This window comes from Sebastes umbrosus, chromosome 6, assembly GCF_015220745.1.
Source record: "Sebastes umbrosus isolate fSebUmb1 chromosome 6, fSebUmb1.pri, whole genome shotgun sequence".
Classification (NCBI taxonomy): Eukaryota; Metazoa; Chordata; class Actinopteri; order Perciformes; family Sebastidae; genus Sebastes; species Sebastes umbrosus.
In genome coordinates this window covers 2,013,175-2,036,925 of record NC_051274.1, presented here as the reverse complement: position 1 = coordinate 2,036,925, position 23,751 = coordinate 2,013,175, and the positions used below count along the sequence as shown (strand labels likewise).

The window sequence follows — 23,751 nt, the reverse complement described above, 5'->3', positions numbered from 1 at the left end:
AACAACGGGCATTTTTAAAACATTGATATTGTTCTGGAGGCTATATAATGGGATGGAAAAATACTGCAACTTGCTCATGTACGCGCATATTGGGGAGGGCGCGCCAGGAAACCACAAGGTGGCAGCGTCATCACGGTAAACACCGTCAGTGGCGGATATGAATGGAGTATAGAATTCAACTACATTTGCAATATAAAATAACCATGCTGTCACTTTCTGACTCTATTTGATGTTAATAATAAACACTTATAAGACAGGGAAACTGTATAAGTACATATGTTTCTGACTTTTTTGTCTTCCAGTAGTTATAGTTTATGCAAGTGATGTCTACTGGAGAGGAGAGATCCATGACAGGATTTGGGCAGCAGCTAGCTTGTAGCAGCTCGTAGTTTCCACAGTGCAGCACACCAGTAAGGCATCTCAGACAATTCCCATCCGCGCTGAGTACTCAGTTTAACAAAAGTCTAGTACTGTATTTCCCGGAATAAGCTACAGCTAATGTTATTTTACTATCTAGATAACTACCAATATGCCCTGCCTGTCGCTAGCATGGTCGCTTGCCGCGGGATGACCATGCGCTGAAATCCCTGTCATGGATCTCTCCGTTCCAGTGGACAGCACTTGCATAAACTATAAGTACTGGAAGACGAAAGAAGTCAGTGTTTGTTAATGTAAAATAGAGTCAGAAAGTGAGAGTATGTTTATTTATATTGCAAATGTTGTTGAAATTCTATACGCTGCCACCTTGTGGTTTCCCGACGCACCTTAGTAATACAGTATGTGCGTACATGAGCAAGTTGCAGTATTTTTCCCATCATGTTATGTAGCCTCCAGAATAATATCAATGTTTTTTAAAAATGGCTGTTGTTCCCCTTTAATGTTGTTGTAGAGATTAAAGTTTTGCACTGGGAAGGAGTTTTCACCCTCTCCGTAAATCCAGGTTTCAAAAGAGTGACGGTACATGAATTCTTTTGAAATCCTTCAAATGTTCGTAGTTTTGTAACAAAAGATATTTCAGCAGAGTCCAGATGGAAGCCCCTTCTCAGCAGAGTTGAAAGAAAGCTGCCCAGGTCCTCGTCCTGACAAAGAAAACCACAACATCAAGTCAAAGACGAAGCATTGAAGGAAATAGACAAGTACCACATTTTGACTTCAACACATTTCTACATAAACAAGATACCCTGAAAGTGATATCAGCACATGGAGGAATTGAAGAGGACTGACCAAAAGCAGTATTCACTAGTAACTATTTAGTATCTGTCACAGTGGTTCCCAAATGTTCTTTTACCTAATGACACCTTACTTAAGCAGTTGCTACTTGCAACCCCTGGTTGTTGAAGACAGTATGTCAGAGTGAGTTTTTCACTCTGAAGAGTGTGAAATTATTGGATATTCCACAAGAAAAAAAAAGCAAGTATGAATGAAAACTCAGAGAAAAATGTATAATTTTGTGACCTCCTTGGCCTCACCTGGCTGGCAACTATTGCTATACTGAATATTACAGTGAATTAGGTCTGCAACTAACGCAACTTTTCATTATTGTTTGATCAACAGATTATATTGTCAATAAAATTGTTTTGGTCTAGAATATGTCCAAAAATAATGAAAATGCTTGAAAACTTCCTAAAGCCCAAGGTGACGTCTTCAGACTGCTTGTTTTGTTTGATAAACAGTCCAAAGATATTCAGATTACAATGACATAACAGACAGAAAGACAGAAAAAATATTATATTTTAGAAGCTGAATGAAAGTTTTGGCATTTTTGCAACAAAAATATGATTCATTTTAGGTTTTCACATATTTGATTTTTTCTTCTTGTATTTTTATCATTTATATTTTTATCCTTATAATTTCTTTATTCTAATCCTTACAGTATTTGCATTTACTTTTTTACTACACATATTACTGAACCTTTGAATTCCTTGTCAGAGTAGTTGCCGTTTAATTATCTGTCTGTCTGATCATTTCTAATCGAATTCATTGTTTCACTGGATACCTATAATAAAAAACATTGAGATAATAGTTTTTCAAGTTTAATTTGGTGAGTGCAACCAGCAAAAGTCAAGTGTTAATGGGCGTTCGCACAGCAGACATTTTGCCCTGTTGTTACAGGAGAAGCACAGATGTGATTAAGAACATTAATAACAACATAACAGCATTACATTTAGGTAGGACAGTAAAATGCAGACCTGTGCTTATCCTGCCATGTAAAGGGTCTATATTATACATGTAGTAAAAGCAGTAGCATTTTACAGCCATAAGAAAGTATGTATAAAGTATCTATCTTAGTCACTAAAAAGTATTATATAAAATTAATAATAAATTCAAAATAAATTGACTAAGAGAATCCATGTCAAAGATCTATCTTCTACAATGAAGCTTACAGACAAAGGAGCTCAAGGTAATCTTAAAACTGTTGCCACAATTGATGACTTCTTATTGAGTACCTGATTAGATCTCAAACACAAACACTTGATAATCTAACAGATACCATCAAAAACTACAATATTAACTTTCGTGGAAATCGAATCTGTAAACGTCTTTTTTGAGAGAATAAAAGACAGAGATGATATGAAAAAGAGACAGAAACACACAACATATCTCATTTTTCTTGCTCTTTGTGCTTTGCTCGGAGTACATGGTGCCACCGAAACCACTCTCCTTCCATGACGCAGTGGCTGAAGCTCCTACAGGCAGGTTCCCCCACCTCCTACTTTCACCGTATTCTCACTTTCAGAGCCCCCACTCTCATACTGTCCGCCCACACAAGTGTTTTCACTTCCTTTGGCTGATCTCTTGTTGTGTCTCTAAACTACAGAGTACGGTCTAGACCTGCTCTTTATAAAAAGTGTCACGAGATAACTTCTGTTATGATTTGACGCTATATAAAAATAAATTCAATTAAATCTAACCAAATAATGTTTATGATAAAGTCATTTGTGATACATTTTGAGGTAAATATATATCGGGGTAATTTTGCAGTAATTCCAAATAAATTTCAAATAGGTTACTTGCTAATTATCACTTAATTACCATGAAATTTGCAGAGCAGTAAAATTAAGTGTTATGGAGAGCTTACAGCTGACAGTGGTTGTCAGCTTCACAGAAATGAATCATCAGATGGGCCTGTGGTTAGTGGTCTTGTACAGCAGCGTGATGATCACTATCTGAGACAGAATAGTTATAAAACCAAAGATATATTTACTGACTTGAGACAAAAGTCACGTCCACTTCTCGCACTATTGTTAAAGGGCCAAAAGTGGAAACAGTGGACAGCTATAAGTACCTTGGTGCTTGTTTATGATCAACTCTACAATTAGCTCACTGCTTATGGCCGTTTTTGATCTGCTTCAGTGTGGGTTCAGATCTCAGCACCACAGTACCGGAACAGCTCCACAGAGGTGTCAATGATCTGCATAAGCACCGACTCAAAGGTGTCCGTTCTTTTTAGAAACAAGTCTTGCTTTTCTTTCAAGGCCAAAAAGCGACTTGTCACCTTTATGTCTGTGCTGGACTACAGCGATGTTATATACAGTACATGCATCTTCCCAAAGCCTGCACACGCTGGATACTGTCTACCATGGAGCACATAGATTCATTATTACACACCACTGCTCTCTGTATGCTCTGGTAGGATGCCTTGTCCATCCATAGACTGAATCACTGGTGTATTCTTATTTATAAGGCTATTCCTGGTCTGCTTCCATCTTACTTACAGACCTACATCCTTCAAAAAATGTACTTGAAGTTACTGTCTTTGCTCCCAGGACTTAAATCTAATAACTGTCCCCAAAGTCCGTACTGAACTGGGAAAAAGGGCATTCAAGTATGCTGCTCCCTCTTCTTGGAATCAGTAACAAAATGAGCTGAAACTTAGAGAGCTGGTCTCACTGAATGTCTTTAAAGTGCTTCTAAAAGACTTGGAAACAAGCACATCTGGCTGTAGATGTTTTGAATGCTGATTGTTTTTTTGATACCTCATGATTCTGTAATTTGCTCCTTGAGGGATACACAACTATATATTTCCTTGTCCATGAATGATCTCAGCCCTATCACCAGGCTTAGGCAACATATTTAAGATGTACACTAATGGAGGAGTTTTTACTCTGAAATAAAGATTAAAAAAAGAAGTGCTAAGTGCGAAGAGAAAAGAAAAAAGGCAAAAGTGAGCATGGCTCACATCCCCCCGCTCACTGCTTGACCCCTGCTCACTGCTTGACCCCTGCTCACTGCTTGACCCCTTCTCACTGCTTGACCCCTGCTCACTGCTTGACCCCTGCTCACTGCTTGACCCCTTCTCACTGCTTGACCCCTGCTCACTGCTTGACCCCTGCTCACTGCTTGACCCCTGCTAAAGTAGGGCCAAAGTTTTTGCCCTTTTGGAAAAATGATTCAAAATGTTGGTCACCCTGGACTTCTAACCCCCAAAAGGCACAACTAGACCGCTCTGTCAACCATCGTACCAAAGTTCCTAAGTTAAATAGTTTCCGAGTTCTGCTCCAGAAACGAAAGTGTGACACGTGAACGGACGGAAGGACGGACACGCAGAGCGCAATATACCCGACTACGTTGTCGCGGGGGTATAATTAGGTTTCATCTTGATTCCTTGTCTATTAAAATAAAAAGATGAAGTGAGAATGTTGATGTCCTTCTCAATGTCGAAACCTTAGTTTATTTATTATTATAATTTTATTATATATATTGTAATGGCCTTATATCTGACCATTGTGTTTTTATTGTGTTTATGTTTTTATGCCTGCCAAAAGAATTTCCTCTTGTGGGACAATAAAGGTCTGAACTGAACTGGTCTCAAAACAGCCGTGTTGTGCAAGGTAATTAAAAGAGCATTTAGAGGCCATTGTAAAATGAAATCAGTGAAGCATAGTCAATGAACAAGTTGTACCTGATAACTCCAGGAGAGTAGCAGGACCTTGGTGTTGGTGTCTTCGGCGGAGGAGGAGACTTTGATGACGATAGACTCCACCATGACTGTGCCATCGGGGAGGTGCTGGATGGTGTAACCTTTTAACACGCTGAAGCAGAGGAATGCAAAAGTGAGGGTTTATAATAGAAGTTATCTTAAATGTCACAAAATGCAGAGGAAATGAAACGTGTTACAGAAATATGATACATAAGTTAAACATCTTTACATCACAAGCAAGTAAAGGAGATAAGTTCCAAAATCTGAATTTTCAGAAAACAGAAATGACACATACTGTATATCCTGAAGTATACCACAAATAGAGACTAGAAATTAGACCCTGCGAGAAAATCACATTTTTAATAAATGTGAACAAGGAGAAAAAAAGGCAGAAACACAGTGATGTGGTTCACAGGAGGAAGGTAGAGAAAGTGGATATGGGTGAATTGCAAAATAATGCAGATTGATATGTAGATGCAGGAGGCCCAGTGACCCTCCTCTTCCTGCCGTGCTCCTCTCACCTCTTGAGGTGTGTGTAGATTCTGTGAAGCGTGTCGGCGTCGCTGTGCGGGTCCTGGAGCTGCACGCGGCAGGTGAAGCGTAGCTGATGTTCGTTGAGGCCCAGCTCCTTCAGGGCCTGCTCCGACGACACCAGCTTCAGACTCTGTGCGCAGGGGAAGACAACGAGGATTTACATCACCATGACGATCACGATAGCCGGAGCAAACGCCGCTAGACTGCAGGTCATTAATGTAAAGGTCACGACAGGATTTAGAAAGTCCAAGAGGGACTGACTTTACTGCACTGACATAGAGGTTAGTATGTGAACTTACATTTTTCTTTCATGATCAGGGTTCCGTGCATGTGCGAGGTTTTTTGGGATCAGGAAGCGGCCCTTCAACACAACAATTGTTTAGAACATCAATAAATAAACAAGTAAATAACCACTTCAAAACATAGGCGTAGATTTGGGTGCTACTGAATTGTCCCTACCAATATTTGTAGCGGGCTCAGTTTTAAAGCTAGAGTGAAGATACTGATATACTCATATGAAACTAGAAAACCTGATGAATCCATCGGTACCAACCATGTCATACTAGCTTGTCCAAAACTTGCGGCAGATTTTGGCGAGGAAAAACTGTCATGTCAATTTTCAAAGGGGTCCCTTGACCTCTGACCTCCAGATATGTGAATGTAATTGGTTCTATGGGTACCCACGAGTCTCCCCTTTACAGACATGCCCACTTTATGATGATCACATGCAGTTTGGGGCAAGTCATAGTCAAGTCAGCACACTGACACACTGACAGCTGTTGTTGCCTGTTGGGGCTGCAGTTTGCCCATGTTATGATTTGAGCATATTGTTTTATGCTAAATGCAGTACCTGTGAGGGTTTCTGGACAATATCTGTCATTGTTTTGTGTTGTTAATTGATTTACAATAATAAATATATACATATATTTGCATAAAACAGCAGTATTTGTCCACTCCCATGTAGATAAGAGTATTAAATACTTGACAAATCTCCCTTTAACTATGGACAATCATGCGATTAATCATGATTGAATATTTGAATCGAAGGACAGCCTAATTTTTACAAATCTCAAACAATCTCATTATAACTCTCTTTGTAATTTTAAGGTCTCTTCGGGCTATTATGTCTATTCTTGATTATTATTATGAAGTGTGAAAAGAGTGGATACCTGACCTGACTACCTGGCAACCCGTTGTACTAGGCATCAATCAGCTACCTGCAGCTCTGGTACAAGTAGTACCGTCTGAAGTGGTTCATATTATACTTTAAATGTTTCAAACATTATAGAACTGAGAACATTTTTGATGGATATAACCAACATTAGTCAACTGATCAATATATATCAATGTGAGGCGTACGGTGTTGGCTAATTTGTGATAATTGCCCAGACGTGTAATTTTATCAAAAAACTGTATTCCTACGCCCTGCAGTCATACCTCACCCAACTGACACAGAAACCCTACAGATGTCAAAAATGTTCAGATGAGTCTTGAGAAGTTTGGAGACTGGACAGAAAAATCGACGAGGAGTATGGAAACAGTGTGTACTGTCCTGATACACATCTCTACTGATTGTCTCTGGTTTTAGAGTCCTACCATCTCACATACATGACATTTGACATCGTGACACTGATTTGGCTCATGCTATTTTGGTGATAAGAGAACTGGCTGTGTGGAACCACGCTGAACAACCGAAACTGCGATAGGAAACCTGTACCTACCACTGTTACTAAAGACAAAACTTTGGACCCCACTCTATTACTCCTCAGGTGTGAATCAAAACAAACTAATCCTAAACAATCGACAAAGCGTACCTCCGAGAGCCATCTCCCTCTTGAGGCAGGTTGAGTGAGATATCCACAGCACACTGGGGTTGGTTGTCACAGTCACCGGTCTCTCCGTTGGCTGGCATGTGGCAATCTATGCCTGCCATTTAAAAACAACATTAATGGGGCTGACGACACCTTGTCCTCCGTCTGTGAGCGTGCACACATGACTTTTAATCATGCCTGACATTATCTCTGTGGATGGAGATGCACTTACTGAATTCCTGTTCAATCTTGCCCTTGAGGAACTCCATTTTCACCGCCTCCCCGTGTACCAGCAGCATGTTCCGATGCTACCGCCATGCGAATGAGCTGCATGATGCCCTTGCATCTGCATGGGCACTGAAGGACATGTACTCCACCGGTAGCTTCACCTCCAACTGGAAGAATCAAAGAAAAAGGAGTCAATCACTGTGGTAGTGTTTGTGCTCATCACTTGACACTTAACCTTATATACTTTAAATACTGTTTTACAAACTGTGACACCTGTGTGTGTATATATGTGTATATATGTGTATATATATATATATATATATTATATATATACACATATTAATTACTTCTCTGTACATTCCTGTCTACTTCTCTGTATACTGTATATATGTTTAGTACTATTTCATACTACACTCCTGTTTACACCTCTGTGTACATATATACTTCAAATCAGGCATAAACATACTACATCCTGTTTACATTCACTTTTCCCATCTGAAATACTGTCATCAACTAAATTATAAATTTTACAAATTGACATTACTATTTTATATTTACTTATGTTTAAATTTATTTTAACTGCAATATTTTATGCCTTAAATTATTATATTTTTGCTTTTATATTAACTTTGTGATTTCCCGTTTTATATATGATATTTTATGAGCATTGTTGAAGGAACCTGAGACCAAAGACTGCTTTGCTGGAATTGACATATGACAGATATCTTTATTTACCTTGAACCTTTTTCACATATATCCAATTTTTGGGAACTTTTTGGAAATACTCTTATTGGCTTTCCTGCGTGAGAGTTAGATGAGAAGATCGATATCACTCTAAATGTTGGTCCTCATAAGTATGAACCTAAAGCCAGGAGACGGCTAGCTTGGTTTTAGCCTAAAAACTGGAAGCTGGGGGAACAGCTAGCCTAGGCTCTGACTACAGGGAGCTATTCGTAAACCAACAGGGCCAGGGCTCACTGGTGGGCCTCAGAGCACCACCTTGTGGGCTGCACAGGTACTGCCAAAATGGTTCAATAAACTCTGCTACCTCTGATTAAAATCTGCTATTCTGACTTTCTGACCTGAAGATATGTGAATGAAAATGGGTTCTATGGGTACCCACAAGTCTCCTCTTTATAGACATATATGTCTCGGATGCAGAGACACAATATGGAGCGTTTTTTGAAAGGATGGAGTGATGTTGGAGACAACCCTGCACCAGTAAAAACCCAGAGAATATGGTGAGGAAATATGTCCCTGAATACTTTGGATCCATAATGGCAGCAGTGATGGGTGAGGGCAAGCTGAATATGTATGTGGGTCATTACACCTGACAGTGTCATAGCACATATTTATAGCCCAGTTTGTCATTCATTTGGAAGGTGGGCCTTGGAATTCTTTTAACAATCAGAAGTGGGCCTCAAGTTACAAAAGGTTGAGAACCCCTGGTCTAAAGCTCAATATTAGCATGTTATAACTTGTTTGTTTAAAAGGTGACATATTGTGGGGTTTAAAGAGAGTATGGACAAGAAATGGTAACCACCATAACCTGAACTTTAAAAGTGCATAGTAGGCAGATTTAGTTCCATTGGACAGAGCCAGGCTACCTGTTTTTCCGTCTTTATGCTAGCTGAGCTCACTGCTTCCTGTCTGTAGGTAAGTGTTTAACAGACAGATATGACAGTGGTTTTGATCAAATTTCCCAAAATGTTGCATTAGCAGACTGAAGTCACGAGGAAGGAGGAAGAGAAAAAAAGGGATAACATGATGATGTGACTTTGTCTGTGAGCTCAAAGCAATAATTCAAGCTATAAAACACAGTGTGATCCAGAACTGACACAGATGAAAGGGGAAATTAAAAACTCTTACTGTTGCTCTCCCTTCTATCTCCAGTTTCCTCTGCCCATTAAGGATCTTGTGACCGATTGTTCCTTGTACACAATACCCAGGCATGATAACCTAAAAGAAAAAGGCGTATTGTTTATCACGTATTGTTATTTAAAAACGTAATCTTCCATGTTCTTATGAGACTCACCATGTTTTTCTCATTGCCAGCCCATTTCTTGAAGATCTGCAAAGACTGGCCGGCATGCAGCATACCTGGTGTGGCAAACACCACCTGAAAGTGTACATATTGTTGTAGTTCACAGCCATTTGAATTTTCACCCTGAAACCTTTTACACTTTGGAGGGAAAAAACAAAACGTACCATAGGTCCAGGGTTATCGGCGTAGGAGCGATCAAAGGCCTTGATGTGCTTAAATTCAAACATGTTTCTCTGTACGAAGGTTTTTCGAATCTTCTGGTTGGTCCATGTTATGAAAAGCTTGTAATAATGGTTCGCTTTCTCCGTCAGCCCCAGTGGAGAAGTAGATCGGGGCCTTTAGTTCATTCTCTCCCTGTTCGGGAGAGGATAGGTAATAGTGTCTGCCCAATGAGCCGGCCACTTCATTTGAAAACGTTGGATATACAATTATTCTATCAAGCTTGATCAAATAAATACAGCCATTTAAGGGAGCTGCTATTTTTCTTTTATTCCAGATAATTTATGACCTTTTGTGTATTGTAATCATGTGCAATTACTCCACATTGGACAGGACCGTCTATTAATTGGAACACCAACAATTATGAACTACAAAAATGTGATATCACCCAGCCAGGGAACAGTGAGTTATCTCCACACATCTCAGATTTATTTACATCCACAACCTACACTGATGTATTAAGAAAATATCAGAAGTGTAATGTGAATTTATATAGTGCTTTTCTAGTCATTTCCGAGCCACTCAAAGCTCTTTACACTACATGTCAGCATTCACCCATTCACACACACATTCATACACTGATGTCAGAGGCTGCTAAGGTTGCCAACTTTGTCCATCAGGATCTAATCTAACTACTCATTCACACCACCCGATGGCTATCGCACTTCAGGGAGCAATTTGGGGGGTTAAGTGTCTTGCTCAAGGACATATCAACATTGGACCCGGAGCAGCGGGGATCGAACCACCGACCTTCGATTGGTGGACAACCTGCTCTGCTCTCTGAGCCACAGCCCGCCCCTTTTGATGAACAAACTTACCAAAATGTTTTCCAACAGGATGCAGAGTTCTTGTGCTCTTTCCAAGGGCAAAAACTGGAATGAGAACCTGAAAAGACAAACAAGATCTTACTGAGATTTCTAGCTGCAACAATTAATCAGTTCGCTGTCAACTATTAAATTATTCGCCAACTATTTTGAATAATCTGTTAATCGGTGGGAGTGGCTCTTTAAGAAACAAAAGTCAAAATTCTGGTGATTCCAGCTTCTTAAACCTGCAGTAATAAGTATATTTGTGGCATCCTGGGCAAAACCTACACATATTAACCTTTCAGCATATTGTAATTCAAAGTGTTCTGTGAGATAACTAGACTTCTGCTCCTCCTCATGGCTCTGTTTTCAGGCTTTAGAAAAATCTAGCCCGTGACGGGAGGACTTTGGCCAATCCACAGGTCATTTCAGAGAGAGAGTGTTCCTATTGGCTGTTCATTCAACGGAGGCAGCTGTCAATCACATCGCAAACTCTGATCAAACGGTCAAACTAGGCAGCGCTGATCAAATATGAATCAATATTCTGTACTGTAATGTCTATTTCTCTCCTCAGATTTCTCAGAATCATCTTGTATACTGTTTTAGCTGTAAAATGACAACGTTTTGTTCCGGCTGGTGTGCGGTGCTTGGTATTTCCTCAACTGATCTCAAAATGTCTGCTCGGGGTCACAAACTTTCTCATTTTACAGCTAAACTGGTAGCACATACGAAGATCTGAGGAGAGTAATAGACATTACAGTAACAGAATATTGATTCATATTTGATCAGCGCTGCCTAGTTTTGACCGTTTGATTGGAATTTGTGTATGAGTGACAGCTGCTCAGAGACGGCAAGGGTCCAGCTCGGCTCCGATTGGTTGTTTTCCTCCGGTCTGTGAAATCTTGCAGATGCCATTAGGAGCACCGGAGGACACCGGAGGACACCGGAGGACACCGGAGGACACCGGAGGACACAGAGGCACATGATTTTTTTTCAGATTACCTGTCTCATGCTCCAATTCTACCCAATGCTGCTTTAAATGTGAATATTATCTGGTTGCTTTACTCCTCTATGACAGTAAACTGAATATCTTTGAGTTGTGGACAAAGCAAGACATTTGAGGACGTCATCTTGGACTTTGGGAAACACCGACTTCATTTTTCAACATTTTCTGACAAATTTAAAGACCAGACAACTAATCAAGTAATCGAGAAAATAATCGGCAGATTAATCAACAATAAAAATAATTAGTTATTTGCAGCCCTACTAAGATTTGTAAAAATCTGAATTTTCTCTCCATGATGAAATATAAAAAGGAAAATAAACACCCTGAAATACAGAATTCCACTAACTCCATAAATTACCTTTCCTCCTCTTTCTATGCTTTCGTGTACTTTCTTCAAAAAGTCCCTCTCTCTGCACCTCTTTGAGTCACGGATGGTGGTGGCATATGTAGACTCTGAGATGAGCATGTCTGGACGGCACTTGTCGATCCATGCAGCGCTGCAAATACACAAACACAAGGATGAAGAGACTGTAGGCATAAACTCCAGCATAGTATCATGACATGCAGTAAAGGCCACTTACCCTAAATGCCGGTCCGGTGTCATGTTATAGTCTCCCTAAAAATGAAAAGACATTATTCTGAGATCGTGTCTGTCAAATTCACCGACTCTGACACAGTGCAGACTTGTTTACACTCACAGTGTAGACCACAGACTCTGATCCCACTTTGATGTGCACCATGGCAGCTCCCAGGACGTGGCCTGCATAGTACGCCTTGATCTCCAGCTCATCATCCACCTGCCAGCAGCACACAAAAAACAGCTTGAGTTGTCCATCAGAAGAGACGAGCAGCTGGTACAGAAATGATTTATAGATGGATGTCATCAAAAAATGACATGAGCACTGCACCTGGACAGTTTTGGTGGAGGTTCCAAAGGCACCACTTTCTTCATGCAATCCTTGATCATCTGCGAGGTGAAGGAAGTTGGTCTCTCCCTTCTTGTCGAACGGTGATCTTCCGGAAGTCCTCCAGCAAAATGGGACAGATGGCCCTTGGTGGGATGCGTCATGTAGATGGGTTCCATCGTAGCCCACCATCTCACTCATGAAGGGCAGAGCACCACAGTGGTCCAAGTGGAAATGGCTGAGAAAGGAACAGGTAGCCATGTAACAAACACTTTATTTATTGTATGCATATTAATGGTAGAGATATGGCACTATGTACTGTGAATATTACGACAACAAACCTGATGATCACACAGTCCAGAAAATCTGTCAGACGCCCATTCTGAGTTATGTAAGAAAAGTCTGGGAAACGTCTCTGCAATGACAATACAGACATGCACTCAATCGGGATTTTACTGGAATTTATCTCCTTCACAAGGTCAAAAACATATGACTCTCACAATGATTTAAAAGCTGATGAAATGTCTTCAATTATCTTGTTTTGTCCAACCATTGTCCAAAACCCAAATAAGCTGCAACTAGAGAATGTTTGGATTTATTTGCTTAAAAAAGTAACTTAAGTGATTAAATGATTAAATGATTATCAAAATAGTTGCTGATATTTTTCTGTAGATTGACTAATAAATTAATTGCGTAATCTTCACCTCTAATTTCAAAGTGATGATTAGCCAGACCAACAACACCCCTGTTTTACAGCAACCACCTGAGGCCTGTACTACGAAGCCAGTTCAACATACCCAGGGTATCTTCTCCCTATCTGGCTTCACTAACTCTAACAAACGAGATCCCGCTAAGCGGTCCTACGACGCTGGTTATCAACTCAGTAAGTCAACCCAGGGTTTCTCAGTCTGGTTATGAGCGTGTTCACATGAACGGGGCGGTGTCTGCAGCATATAACCAATCACAGACATGGACAAGTCCACAGACAGACAGAGCGGCACATTTAACAAAGGAAGAACAAACTATATTAGACAAATATGAAGAAATTAAACACTTAATCCAGACTAATAGTAACACAGTTGAAGCTGCCAAATGCAGGAAGAACAGCTGGCAAAAGAAAAAACTCCCGATGTGTGAATGCGTAAATTAACAGACTTATTAATTTAACGGGACACTCAAAAGTCAGTTACAGTCGTCTAGATATAAATAGCTTTTAAGAGTGTAATAGATGACTGGATTACACTTCTTTTTACCATGTGTGTAACGTGTGGCGTCTATGACTATTTCAATCTTCTTTCACCTGCCCCTGTGAAACGAACTCAAGACCAAGTAAAAATAAATAAATATAAAAACATAAAGCGGTAAACACCCACAGCATAAATCCAGCGTTCCTTCCTGCATTTGTCAGTTTAAACTGTGTTGTTTTTAGTCTGGATTATGACTTAAACTTCTTCATATGTGTGTAATATTATCATACAATCACCGCACTGAGCTCTGATTGGTCAGTAGGAGTTGCTTTCATACGAGTTGATCTCTTATCTGGAACATAACCTGCTCCGGAGCAGGCTAGCTGTTCAGCATCAGTTACCATGGTGATCTACCCAGGTAAGAAGTGGTCCACCTTCTTAGGATGGAAAACCCAGAGTTAACCCTGAAGTTACCTCGCTAACGCCAAATCCTGCTTCGTAGTACAGGCCTCTGGTGATGAAACTGCAGGTGTTTAAAAACATTTATTTAACTAAACGGAAAGAGGAGAGATGGGTGAATGTATGGGTTGTATAATGAGTAGTCTAATAGTGTGAGTCTGTTATAAATGAAGCTGCATGGCACAACGTTTTGTAATGCTTTCAGCGATGCAGCTCAGACACAGCAGTCTTTGTTGTTTTCATGATTCGGGGCAAAATTCTAAGGTTTTATCCTCTGTCCTGCTTCAACTTTATGCATAAGGCTTCGTTTGTTAGCCATTTCATTTTGTAATTTTTGTTCCTGCGTGTCCAGCTCCCATGTTGGATTGAATTTGTGTCTTTTTTTCACCTCTTTTATGCAAGTTTTTGGACAAATGTAGGTTGTTTATGAAAGAAGCGAACCATACCAAAGAAAAACACCTATACATACTGTTTATCTTACACGGTTGTTATTTGTCTTTTGAAAAAATAGCTACTTTACTTACATCATCATTGTATCCCATATGCATTCCACAGTCAAGCATTATATTTTTGCCTCCAATGGAGACGAGGATGCAGCTGCGGCCGACATCCTGTCCAGCACCTTGGAGAGGGAACAGTGAAGTTGAGAGAAAACTGTAAAAACAAACAGACAGTGAATGCACCACTAAAGATAGCTTCTCCAGCTAACCACGGCTACTGCAGCGTCGGCGTTAGGGGCTGGCCTTGGGGGTCCAGGCCCGTCCAAAAAGGCCACTGTGCCCCCTCAGCTGAATTCTCTCCTGACAAAATAACTAAACTGGAATAACAGCTAGGCTATAAGTAAAATGAAGTCATACAGTTTGGTAATGGAAGGACTTAACACTGCAATGCAAAATAAAGCACAAAACAGTGATAGTTTTGCATTTAGGAAACAACTAGGACATGTACTTGGGCTTGATTACATTGGTTTTTATTGGAGTGTCCTAACTGGCAGCGAGCAACACGACGCCTTGTTCCCATTATTTCCTGTCACTCACATTGAGAGGAACGGCTGATTAGTTTAGATAAAATGAGCCGAGAAAACCGGGTCAGTTATCCTGGTTGTAAATGAACATATTAACTTGATTACTGACACTTTCAGCACAAGCATTGACGCTCGCAGTTCACTAGTGAAACTTTATTCCGAGCTACCTGTCAAAAAATATAACAGCCACCTCACTAATGGTTCAAATAAAACACGAACACACAGCGCAAAGAGACAACTATGGAACTGTAGGAAATATGAACCGTCACTACAACATTTCAGTAAGAAGCCTCGTTTTGATCCGCTCCGTTTGCCGTTAGTGTGTTTCTTTTTTTTTAATCTAGCTCAATAGAAAACAATGAGAGAAAGTAGGCTTAACTGGGTGCATTAAAGGACCAAGAGAGTCAAAAGCATCCTGTGCTCCTCTTACATCTTACTCTACCTGTTTGGATTATTCTGTTCAGTATTGTGGAATAAAACAATGGACTAATGTTACACTACAGCAGGCTGAGCAGGGACAACCACTGGTGAGGCAAACATCCACATTTAATATCTTTATTAACTTAAATTGTAGTTATGAAGAAATCAGTCAGACTGTTAGATTACTGTGTTGTTTAACTCCCTGATTACTGGATCTCGGCACCTGTCTGTGAGCGCATTTTGACCCTGGCACGAGCAAGACGCACGGCGTGCCTGAGGAGTTACCTGTAGCCTACAGTACCTCCTTATTTCACTACAGAAACCATAAAAAGGTGGCAGCTGGCTGGAGGAGATCACTAGATAACAACCTACTTGCTCTTGGCTATATCGTATGTTATTTCCAGTAAATATCACAATATAAGACGTGTGTTTTCTGTTTAAAAAGTAGGCTCCAAACGCAGGAAGATAGCAACTAACCCATCTTTTAAGTGATTAGTCTCCAGCTGCAGTCCGATCTGGAGCTCACAGCTGATATGTACGTGGTTTGTTTACATGACGTAACAGAAGTGCAGATCTAACGGATTGTGGACAGAGAGCGTCAGATGCGCGATGCGGCGCGATAGTCGGACGCTCATGTCCAGTTAGGACACGGTGTTAGTTTATAACCTGTTTTTGTGGACATAACAACACGTGTGTGTGTGTGTATGCGTGCGTGCGAGCCTGTATGCATAAAATGACAATATGTATACGCCTCTCTGTCAGTTAATTTCTTTCATGAAACATGATAATGTTAAATATACACTTAATAAAGGCTATATGAGGTGAAGCTGAGAGCCCGTCCGCCACTAATACTCTGGCACCGACCCTGAGCTACTGACAGTAACGGGGGAAACTTACAAGCTGTTTTCGACCTTCAGAACAGAGGATACACAATGTATTGCTTTTGAAAGAGAGGCAGACATTTAAGGAATATATAAGGTGGAAGTTGTAGACACAGTTATTGTTGACGGAAGTAGCCTAGCAGCTGTTAGCTAGCCGCTGCAGCGATACTCACCCAGCGGTGTTACTTTGATCTCAGGCATGTTCTCTCAGCCTGGTTCTGAAGATAGATGAGTGACACCCAGTCAACCCGGGAGGAGGTCTGCTTCCGATCTATACCACCTGGTTTACAAAGAAAGGTCTGTTGTCTTACGTGTGGACATGTGCCTCATTTCGAGTAGCGACGTGTTTTTCCCGGGGTCAAGACATCTATGGTCAAGCTACACACAGTAACATATCGACACTTCCGGGCAGCGCATTCAAAATAAACCCCCCTTTTTTGCAAATCGTTACAAGACTGTGTTGTGTTAATGACTGTGCTTTGTTTTGGGGTAAGTTTACATTCTACATTCATTTACACGATGTAGGTAGTTTATAGGTTGATTCCAGTATTTTCAGAATCAATATTAGGGATGTAGATATCTGATATGCTGGATCAGGCATTTCCCAATTATTGACATTATTAAGCAGATTAGGCAGGGCATGACCATTTCACATTACACCGTGATTTCATTTCTATTTTTTTGTCAATGTCATTGTCAATATTTTAGCATTTTAAATTTCGGTTCCATCCATTCAGTAAGGTCACAACCGGCCACAGTCCAGTTACTGTGCTCCATGCAAAAGCGAAGCCAACGCTTTTATTTTGAAGGCAAGGTCTCTAATTTCCTGTGTTGTCCGGCTCGAGTCTGCGCAGTAGAAGCTGATCAGAGCAGGAATGACCTGTCGGTCCCAGATGAACAGAAACGCTTCGTTTTCTTTCTTTTTCTAAATTATCTTGCAAGTAATGTGTTCGGACTTTGAATTTACACCTCAGTACTTAACATCTGTCACGACCTCCAGTTTGTTGGTAGCCGTTAGTCAAAGTTGCTCATACATTTGTTACCTATTCGCTTTTATCGAGAGCACTTCCGGATAAAACACCATGGCTGCTCCTGATGAACAGCAGACATTCACCCTACAGGAGGTGTTCAATAACTTCAATCTGTGTCTGTCCGACGATAAAGAAGTCTATCTGGAACACTACGTCGCAGGGTGGCGTAGTCTTGTAAAGTAAGTGTACTGTACATACTCCACTCAGCTGTAACAGTTAGTGTACTGTACATACTCCACTCAGCTGTAACAGTCTACAAAGTGTCAGGTGTGAGGTGTTAAACTGTTTTGTTTATCCTTTTAATAGGTTTCTGAACAGCTTGGGGAGTGTGTTTGGCTTCATTTCCAAGGATGCTGTCAACAAGATCAACATCCTGGTGACTCACCTGGATGGTGAGAACGGGTCTCAGTATGTCACTGTCCAGTCCATGGTCAAATATGAGCTGGAGAACAAACTAGTGGACCTGACCAAGGGAGGCAGCCACCCAGAGTCCGGCTGCCGTACTCTACTGAGGCTCCACCGCGTGCTGAAGTGGCTGGAGCTCTTCCTGGATCGCCTCCGCACCAGCAGTGAGGACAGCAAGACTTCTGTCATGTGCACAGAATCATACAATGAGTCTCTTTCCCAGCACCACCCCTGGGTGGTCCGCACGGCTGCAGGCATGGCCTTCTGCATGCTCCCAGGGCGACTTGCTTTCTTTGAAGTGATGAATGTGGGCTCCCCAGAGCAGGTCGTGGCCACGCTAGGGGAGGCTCTACCTCTGATCTCTGAGGTGTACCAGATCACAGAGGACCTTTACGCTCAACAAAACCTGCTCAACTTACCATAGAGAGCAAAAAGTGCTATTATTTGCCACTTCATACATTACATGATTTAATATGAAGAGCTGTAAAGCTAACTGCTACTGTATTTGGTGACTTCAGGGTTGTTCATTCTCTGTACAGTGTTATTAATTTAGCCGTCACTGACACAAATCTGCACCTACTGCATTACCAGTTTTTATTATACAAAAGTACTGTTAATTGTAATGTTGCATGTTTATAATGTAATGTACTCTTTGTAATGGACCTCTTTTAATTCAACTTTTGCTTGTAGATGTATTTGTTTTTAATGTAAGTAGATGAAGGGAATAGAGGGGGCCAGAAGTCTTTGCCCACTGCCAATCGCTGTTTGTTATGAATTATTTATCAAAAAAGAAAGCAAAAGAAAATGAATCTGCCATTTGACAATCGATTCATCATTGACACCAAACACCAAACCTCTGATGGTTCCAGGTTCTGAAATGTAAGAAATGAGCTGCTTGTCTTGCTCTTACATCATAGTAAATTTCATATTTTTCGGTTTTTGAGAGATTCAAAATAAATTAAATAATAAAAAAATCATATAGCAGTTTAACCAAACCACATACCACACCATTTTACTTAAAGGAAAAAAAAGTGCAACCTTAGAAATGATTTTTGGTAACTTCTGAAACAAAAGTTTTTAGTAGTGGACTCCGAGTTGTTAACCCCACTGTATATGATCACAATGCAACTTTTAATTGAATGTATAAATGACAAAATACACAGTCATTCTTTATTTGAAGTGATTGGGGAATTGTTTTACATGAATGTACTGTACTATATATATTATATATATTTACCATTAATTCAAACCGAATTTATAAACAGTAGCTTAATGAAAAAAAGTCCACTTGGTTGATGAGTGTGAACTTGTGTAATGTTCGATTTGACAATTAATTATTGTTAATTTTGTTACCTGTTGTCTTAAGTAAATGAGGATATACGTTACGTTTGATTGTGATGTTTTTCCTTCCTCATTAGGGATTTGGGAGGAGCAGTGCTACGTTAAAACGTTCAACACCAATCACAGATATAAAGCATGTGAACATGCATGAATGTAACCATGTTCTACACACTGTTGGAAAGCAACTAAGTGCATTTACTCAAGTACTGTTCTTAAGTACATGTTTGTGGTAGTTGTACTTAAGTATTTCCATTTTCTGCTACTTTTTCCTTCTACTATACTACATTTCAGAGGGATTGTTTGATACAGATATTGATTAATACATTTATTCGATAGCTTTGGTTACCAGCACAGATTCAGAATAATGATGTACTTTTAATGTGTCAATAATTAGAATCAAATAATATATATTAGGCTGAAATGGGCCATTCTGAATAATGAGTGCTTTTACTTTTGATATATATTGATGCTACTGTACCTTTACTTGAGTAAATCTTTGAATGTATGACTTTCTCTTGTAACAGAGTATTTCTATTTAGTGGTACAGTGATGGAATGTACTGTAACTAAGTATATTTACTTGAGTACTGTACTTATGTACAACTTTGACATACTTGTACTTTACTTTACTTGAGTATTTCCGTTTCATGCTACTTTATACTTCGAATCCACTACAATTCAGAGGGAAATATTGCACTTTTTAGCCCACTACATTGATTTAACACCTATAGTTACTTTATACATAAAAAAACACATATGTTTATAATACGATGCAGTACTATGCTACTAATCTACCCAGTTGTATACAAAGTATCTCAAATTGGCTCCACATTGTCAAACTCTAATATTAAATTGCTCTACATGTAGGCAAGCCTAGGTGTTAGTGATCAAAACAGAATAATATAATATTCTATAATAATATACAATTGTGAAAAGAGCCATTCTGCATAATTAGTAGGCTACTTTTACTTTGAGACATTAAGTAAATTTTTCTGATAATACTTCTGTACTTTTACTGAAGTCACATTTTCAATTCAGGACTTTTAATTGTAATGGAGTATTTTTAGACTATGGTATTTCCCATTTGTGCCCAAAGACTATATGATAAGGAAAAATGCCACAACATTTGTTCTGATTGGTCTAAAGCCTTGAAATCTGGTACAGACATACTTCGGGCAAGTATCTAACAGTACAACTTTGACATTTTTAGATCTCATGAAAAATCACACTTTTATCAATAGTCAAAATCAGGATTTTTTTAAAAATTAGGGAAAACCCTAATATTATTAATTATTATTAATTATTAAATGTCTCCCTATGAATTCTTCTCTACACTGCATATGTGTGCATATCTTTGATATTCAACATGTTATGAGTTCATAGATACCAAATTCTTTATTTAGTTGTAGTCTCTGAGATACAGCCATTTTCTTATTACTTCGACTACTGTTTTTTCCTAAAATATAATGAAGTATATGGGGGAAAAAAACGAAATCATGTGCCGAAAGAGTAGATATACTGGCCTATGATAAGAAAAAGTCACTTCCACCAAAAGAAATTCAAGATTTCAGTTGCGGGCACAAAAAGAAATGTTTCTTCCACCACTGCTTTTACAGCTAGGGTCTTAAACAGAGCTAATGTGTCATTTTCTGTGCTGGACTTGAGTTCAAAATCATGTTAATAAACAATTTTCATTAATGTAAGAAAAGTCACGAAGTATGAAGTTGATAAAACAATGCTGAACATGTTTCTGTTGAACAGGAGGGTTGAATGTGATGAACCAGGAGCTGCAGTAGCGTCCTTCCAACACCAGGGGTCTCCCCGCCTCCAACCACAAGCCGTCGTCAAGGCAACCAGACTGTCATGGCAACCTCGCTGACGCTTAAAGAGAGCCACTTCCTGCAGGAACTGGATGGAAAGCGCACAAACGGCATTTTAAACGTTTTCATTTGTAATTTAGCTTAATCTGTTCTTCCTAAAGCAACAGGGTATGCTTGTCTTGGACTCTTATTGTGAAGGGCTGAAGAAGAGAAACAACTGGGACTCTTCGCTGACAGACTATTGTGAACTCTCTCCTGGTTATCGATGCATTTAACAAGGCCAAAGTCCTCCAAAGGGCGAAGCAGATCGGCCGTAAACGACCCTCTATGTTCAGGTGACACTGACAGCATCCAGAGGCCACCTGGGTCTCCCAGAACATCTCCAGACTCTCCTGAGTCCAGCAGGCCGGTACAGGAACCCTCCGACTTCCCAGTCTCAGCCCATCATGTGGCAGGCCAGCCAGAGCTGAGCAGAGATGAGGTTCCTGCAGATGTGCAGACACCACACCGCCCCCACAGCTCCACACGCAAGTCCTTAAACAAGTACAAGGTCCTTCCATCCATCGGGAGGAGGCAGTCAGAGGTGAGTCCTCTGAGGAGAAGCCTGGACCAACACATGTCCAAGCTCAGCCGTGTCTGATGATGCCATCCTGCAGCAGAGACACAGGCATGAGGAGACGGATCTCCCCACAGAGTAAGGCTCACAGCAGCTCTGAGGTGGACCAGAAGGCTGGTTTGTGGCCTAAGCCCCCTGACCCAGGACCAGTAAGGACCCAAAGAGGCTGGCAGTTTGCTCCTAGCTATCCGAGCACCATGTGGTAGAAGGTTCCAGCATGCACTTTGACGCCACAGACACTCTGCGTGACATTGTGAGGTCCAGTGCAGAGGTCAGGTACGGAGCACAGTATGGAGAGGCTTCCATTGAGACCATGGATGTACCCTCGCAGGACCTTCACAGACATGGATATGACCTGGCTCAGTGATGGCATCGTGACCGATCGCTGCTGTGTATCTCTCAGAGGGACAGCGTGGTGGAGCACGAGTGAGCTAAAAATCATTCTGTTTTGCAGCTGAAGTCTGGCTCTGTGGTTTAAAATCCCTCCCCTCTACTCCAAAATGTGGTTGGGCCTTGTTGTTTCTTCCCTTGGATGTTTGAGCTTCACTGTGCACAATGATGCATGTGCAGAGTTGACGATGTACAGCAGTTCAACTTTTGAAATGGAAAATATTTGCATATTCATAGATACTGGATACTTCTATGAGGGAGTAGGAGTTCAGAGTCCAGAGGATTTTTTAATCGATTTTGTTTGCACAAGATAAAACAATATCTTTCAGGACTTTGGGGTTCCATAAGGAGCAGATGTGCTTTTACTAGTTCATATTTGAATATTATTCAAAGCATGACTATCATTACTATTTGTATGTCTTAAAACATGTCTGCAGAGAATCTATAAGTCCTATTTCTTTGTAACTTTTATTGACTGATAGCAAATTCAGAAATGCGAGGTCCACTGATTCATTTAATTGGTAACTTGTTTTTGCTGCACTATTGCCCAGAATACTCACTACAATGATCCTGTGTAGCCGTATAGAACCACAGTAAGCTATGACGACATTTAAAATCACAATTATGTTCAGTTTCAATTTGATTAAAAAACAGATTATCAAATAAAAACGTTGATCTGCTGTCAGTTATTGATTTAGAGAAAATCTGATTAATTTGTGTTGATCTGGCATTTAACAGCAAATCATAATCAGAGATGCTGCTGACAAATGCAGCAACAAAAGGTGTTCTTAGTTTATTTGTTGCCATTTTTCATTTTTTTTCATTTTACATGCCAAATAATATATTTCATTAGGATGCAGAGACACAGAAATAAATACTAAGTTGTCAATATATGGTGAATCATTGTTACTTTACTTTTATACAACTACTGCCCTGCTTTCAAAGCGTGTAAAGAGATATACATAAAAGGTTTACTACTTAATCTGTGACTGGTTTTATTTAACAGATTTGTAAGTGTTGAGTCACTTGTTTAGATCAGTTTGCAGGAAAAAGGAATCCTGTTTAATGCACGCTAAACAGGAAAACAACAGGCCTTTTTACACAGAAGACATTTTGCCGTGTGCAGCAGTGTGTCCTTAACACAGGTGTAAATAACAAAATGAAGTATGAACGAAGCCATCCTTGTTGTTAGAACACCGTTTCTTTTCTTTCGGAGTCAAAATGACTGCTGTGAAAAAGGCCAACTGCAAACAACCCTCACTCTGTTCTGAGCAAGTACCTCCTTTTATATTTCTCCTAACTGAATGGAGCCACTCAATTATTTCTGGATGGATAAAAGCTTAGTGTTCTTGATGGAGAGTGAAAGTACCACAATATGACCAATCCTGCTCACTATAAAACAAATCAATAGCACACTTAAGTGCAGAGAATTTCAAGGTTACAGGCTTTTCTTTTGCACATATTGTATATACCCTGAATAAAGATATTTTCATTGTCACATTATGTTTAATAAAAGGTTCTGAGTAACTGATTCGTTCTTTCTAGACACACCCGATATAATGATCTTACTCGATAAGGTGCCAAAAGCGGCCCTCTGACGAGCTAAAGCCATCATACAGAAACAGCTTTTCAACTGCCACAGAAAATGAACAAGTTTAAAATGCAACAGTAAAGTTATTTTAATTTTTTTTTCCCACACAAAAA

The 23,751-nt window shown here is 40.0% G+C and overlaps 3 protein-coding genes across 3 annotated transcripts; 2 read left to right on the top strand and 1 right to left on the bottom strand.

Moving 5' to 3' along the window:
- Positions 1 to 868: 868 nt before the first annotated feature.
- On the bottom strand, positions 869 to 16,895 carry ints11 (integrator complex subunit 11). The gene is given in 26 exon segments (XM_037772207.1): positions 869 to 1,043; positions 1,046 to 1,079; positions 4,904 to 5,033; positions 5,443 to 5,583; positions 5,751 to 5,787; positions 5,790 to 5,816; positions 7,270 to 7,294; positions 7,296 to 7,381; positions 7,499 to 7,661; positions 9,364 to 9,453; positions 9,530 to 9,613; positions 9,703 to 9,852; positions 9,854 to 9,888; positions 10,572 to 10,614; positions 10,616 to 10,642; positions 11,928 to 12,066; positions 12,151 to 12,185; positions 12,268 to 12,366; positions 12,465 to 12,548; positions 12,550 to 12,573; positions 12,575 to 12,619; positions 12,621 to 12,647; positions 12,649 to 12,712; positions 12,816 to 12,889; positions 14,645 to 14,742; positions 16,619 to 16,895. Coding segments are annotated over 26 exon segments (1,818 nt in total). The 5' UTR covers positions 16,647 to 16,895; the 3' UTR covers positions 869 to 1,014.
- Positions 16,896 to 17,271: 376 nt separating this feature from the next.
- Positions 17,272 to 19,731, top strand: LOC119489572 (ceramide-1-phosphate transfer protein). Its single transcript, XM_037772206.1, has 2 exons — positions 17,272 to 17,655; positions 17,783 to 19,731. Exons 1-2 carry the CDS (start codon positions 17,528 to 17,530, stop codon positions 18,303 to 18,305), a joined length of 651 nt encoding a protein of 216 aa, XP_037628134.1. The 5' UTR covers positions 17,272 to 17,527; the 3' UTR covers positions 18,306 to 19,731.
- Positions 19,732 to 20,976: 1,245 nt separating this feature from the next.
- Positions 20,977 to 22,158, top strand: ubxn10 (UBX domain protein 10). The gene is given in 5 exon segments (XM_037772205.1): positions 20,977 to 21,672; positions 21,674 to 21,748; positions 21,750 to 21,815; positions 21,817 to 21,873; positions 21,875 to 22,158. Coding segments are annotated over 5 exon segments (777 nt in total). The 5' UTR covers positions 20,977 to 21,306; the 3' UTR covers positions 22,088 to 22,158.
- The last annotated feature ends 1,593 nt before the right edge of the window (positions 22,159 to 23,751 follow it).

Excerpts from the sequence above, each read along its gene's own strand:
- LOC119489572 (XM_037772206.1), top strand. The coding sequence starts at position 17,528 with ATGGCTGCTCCTGATGAACAGCAGACATTCACCCTACAGGAGGTGTTC. Across the intron at positions 17,656-17,782 it reads GGGTGGCGTAGTCTTGTAAA|GTTTCTGAACAGCTTGGGGA; the intron begins GTAAGTGTACTG and ends TCCTTTTAATAG.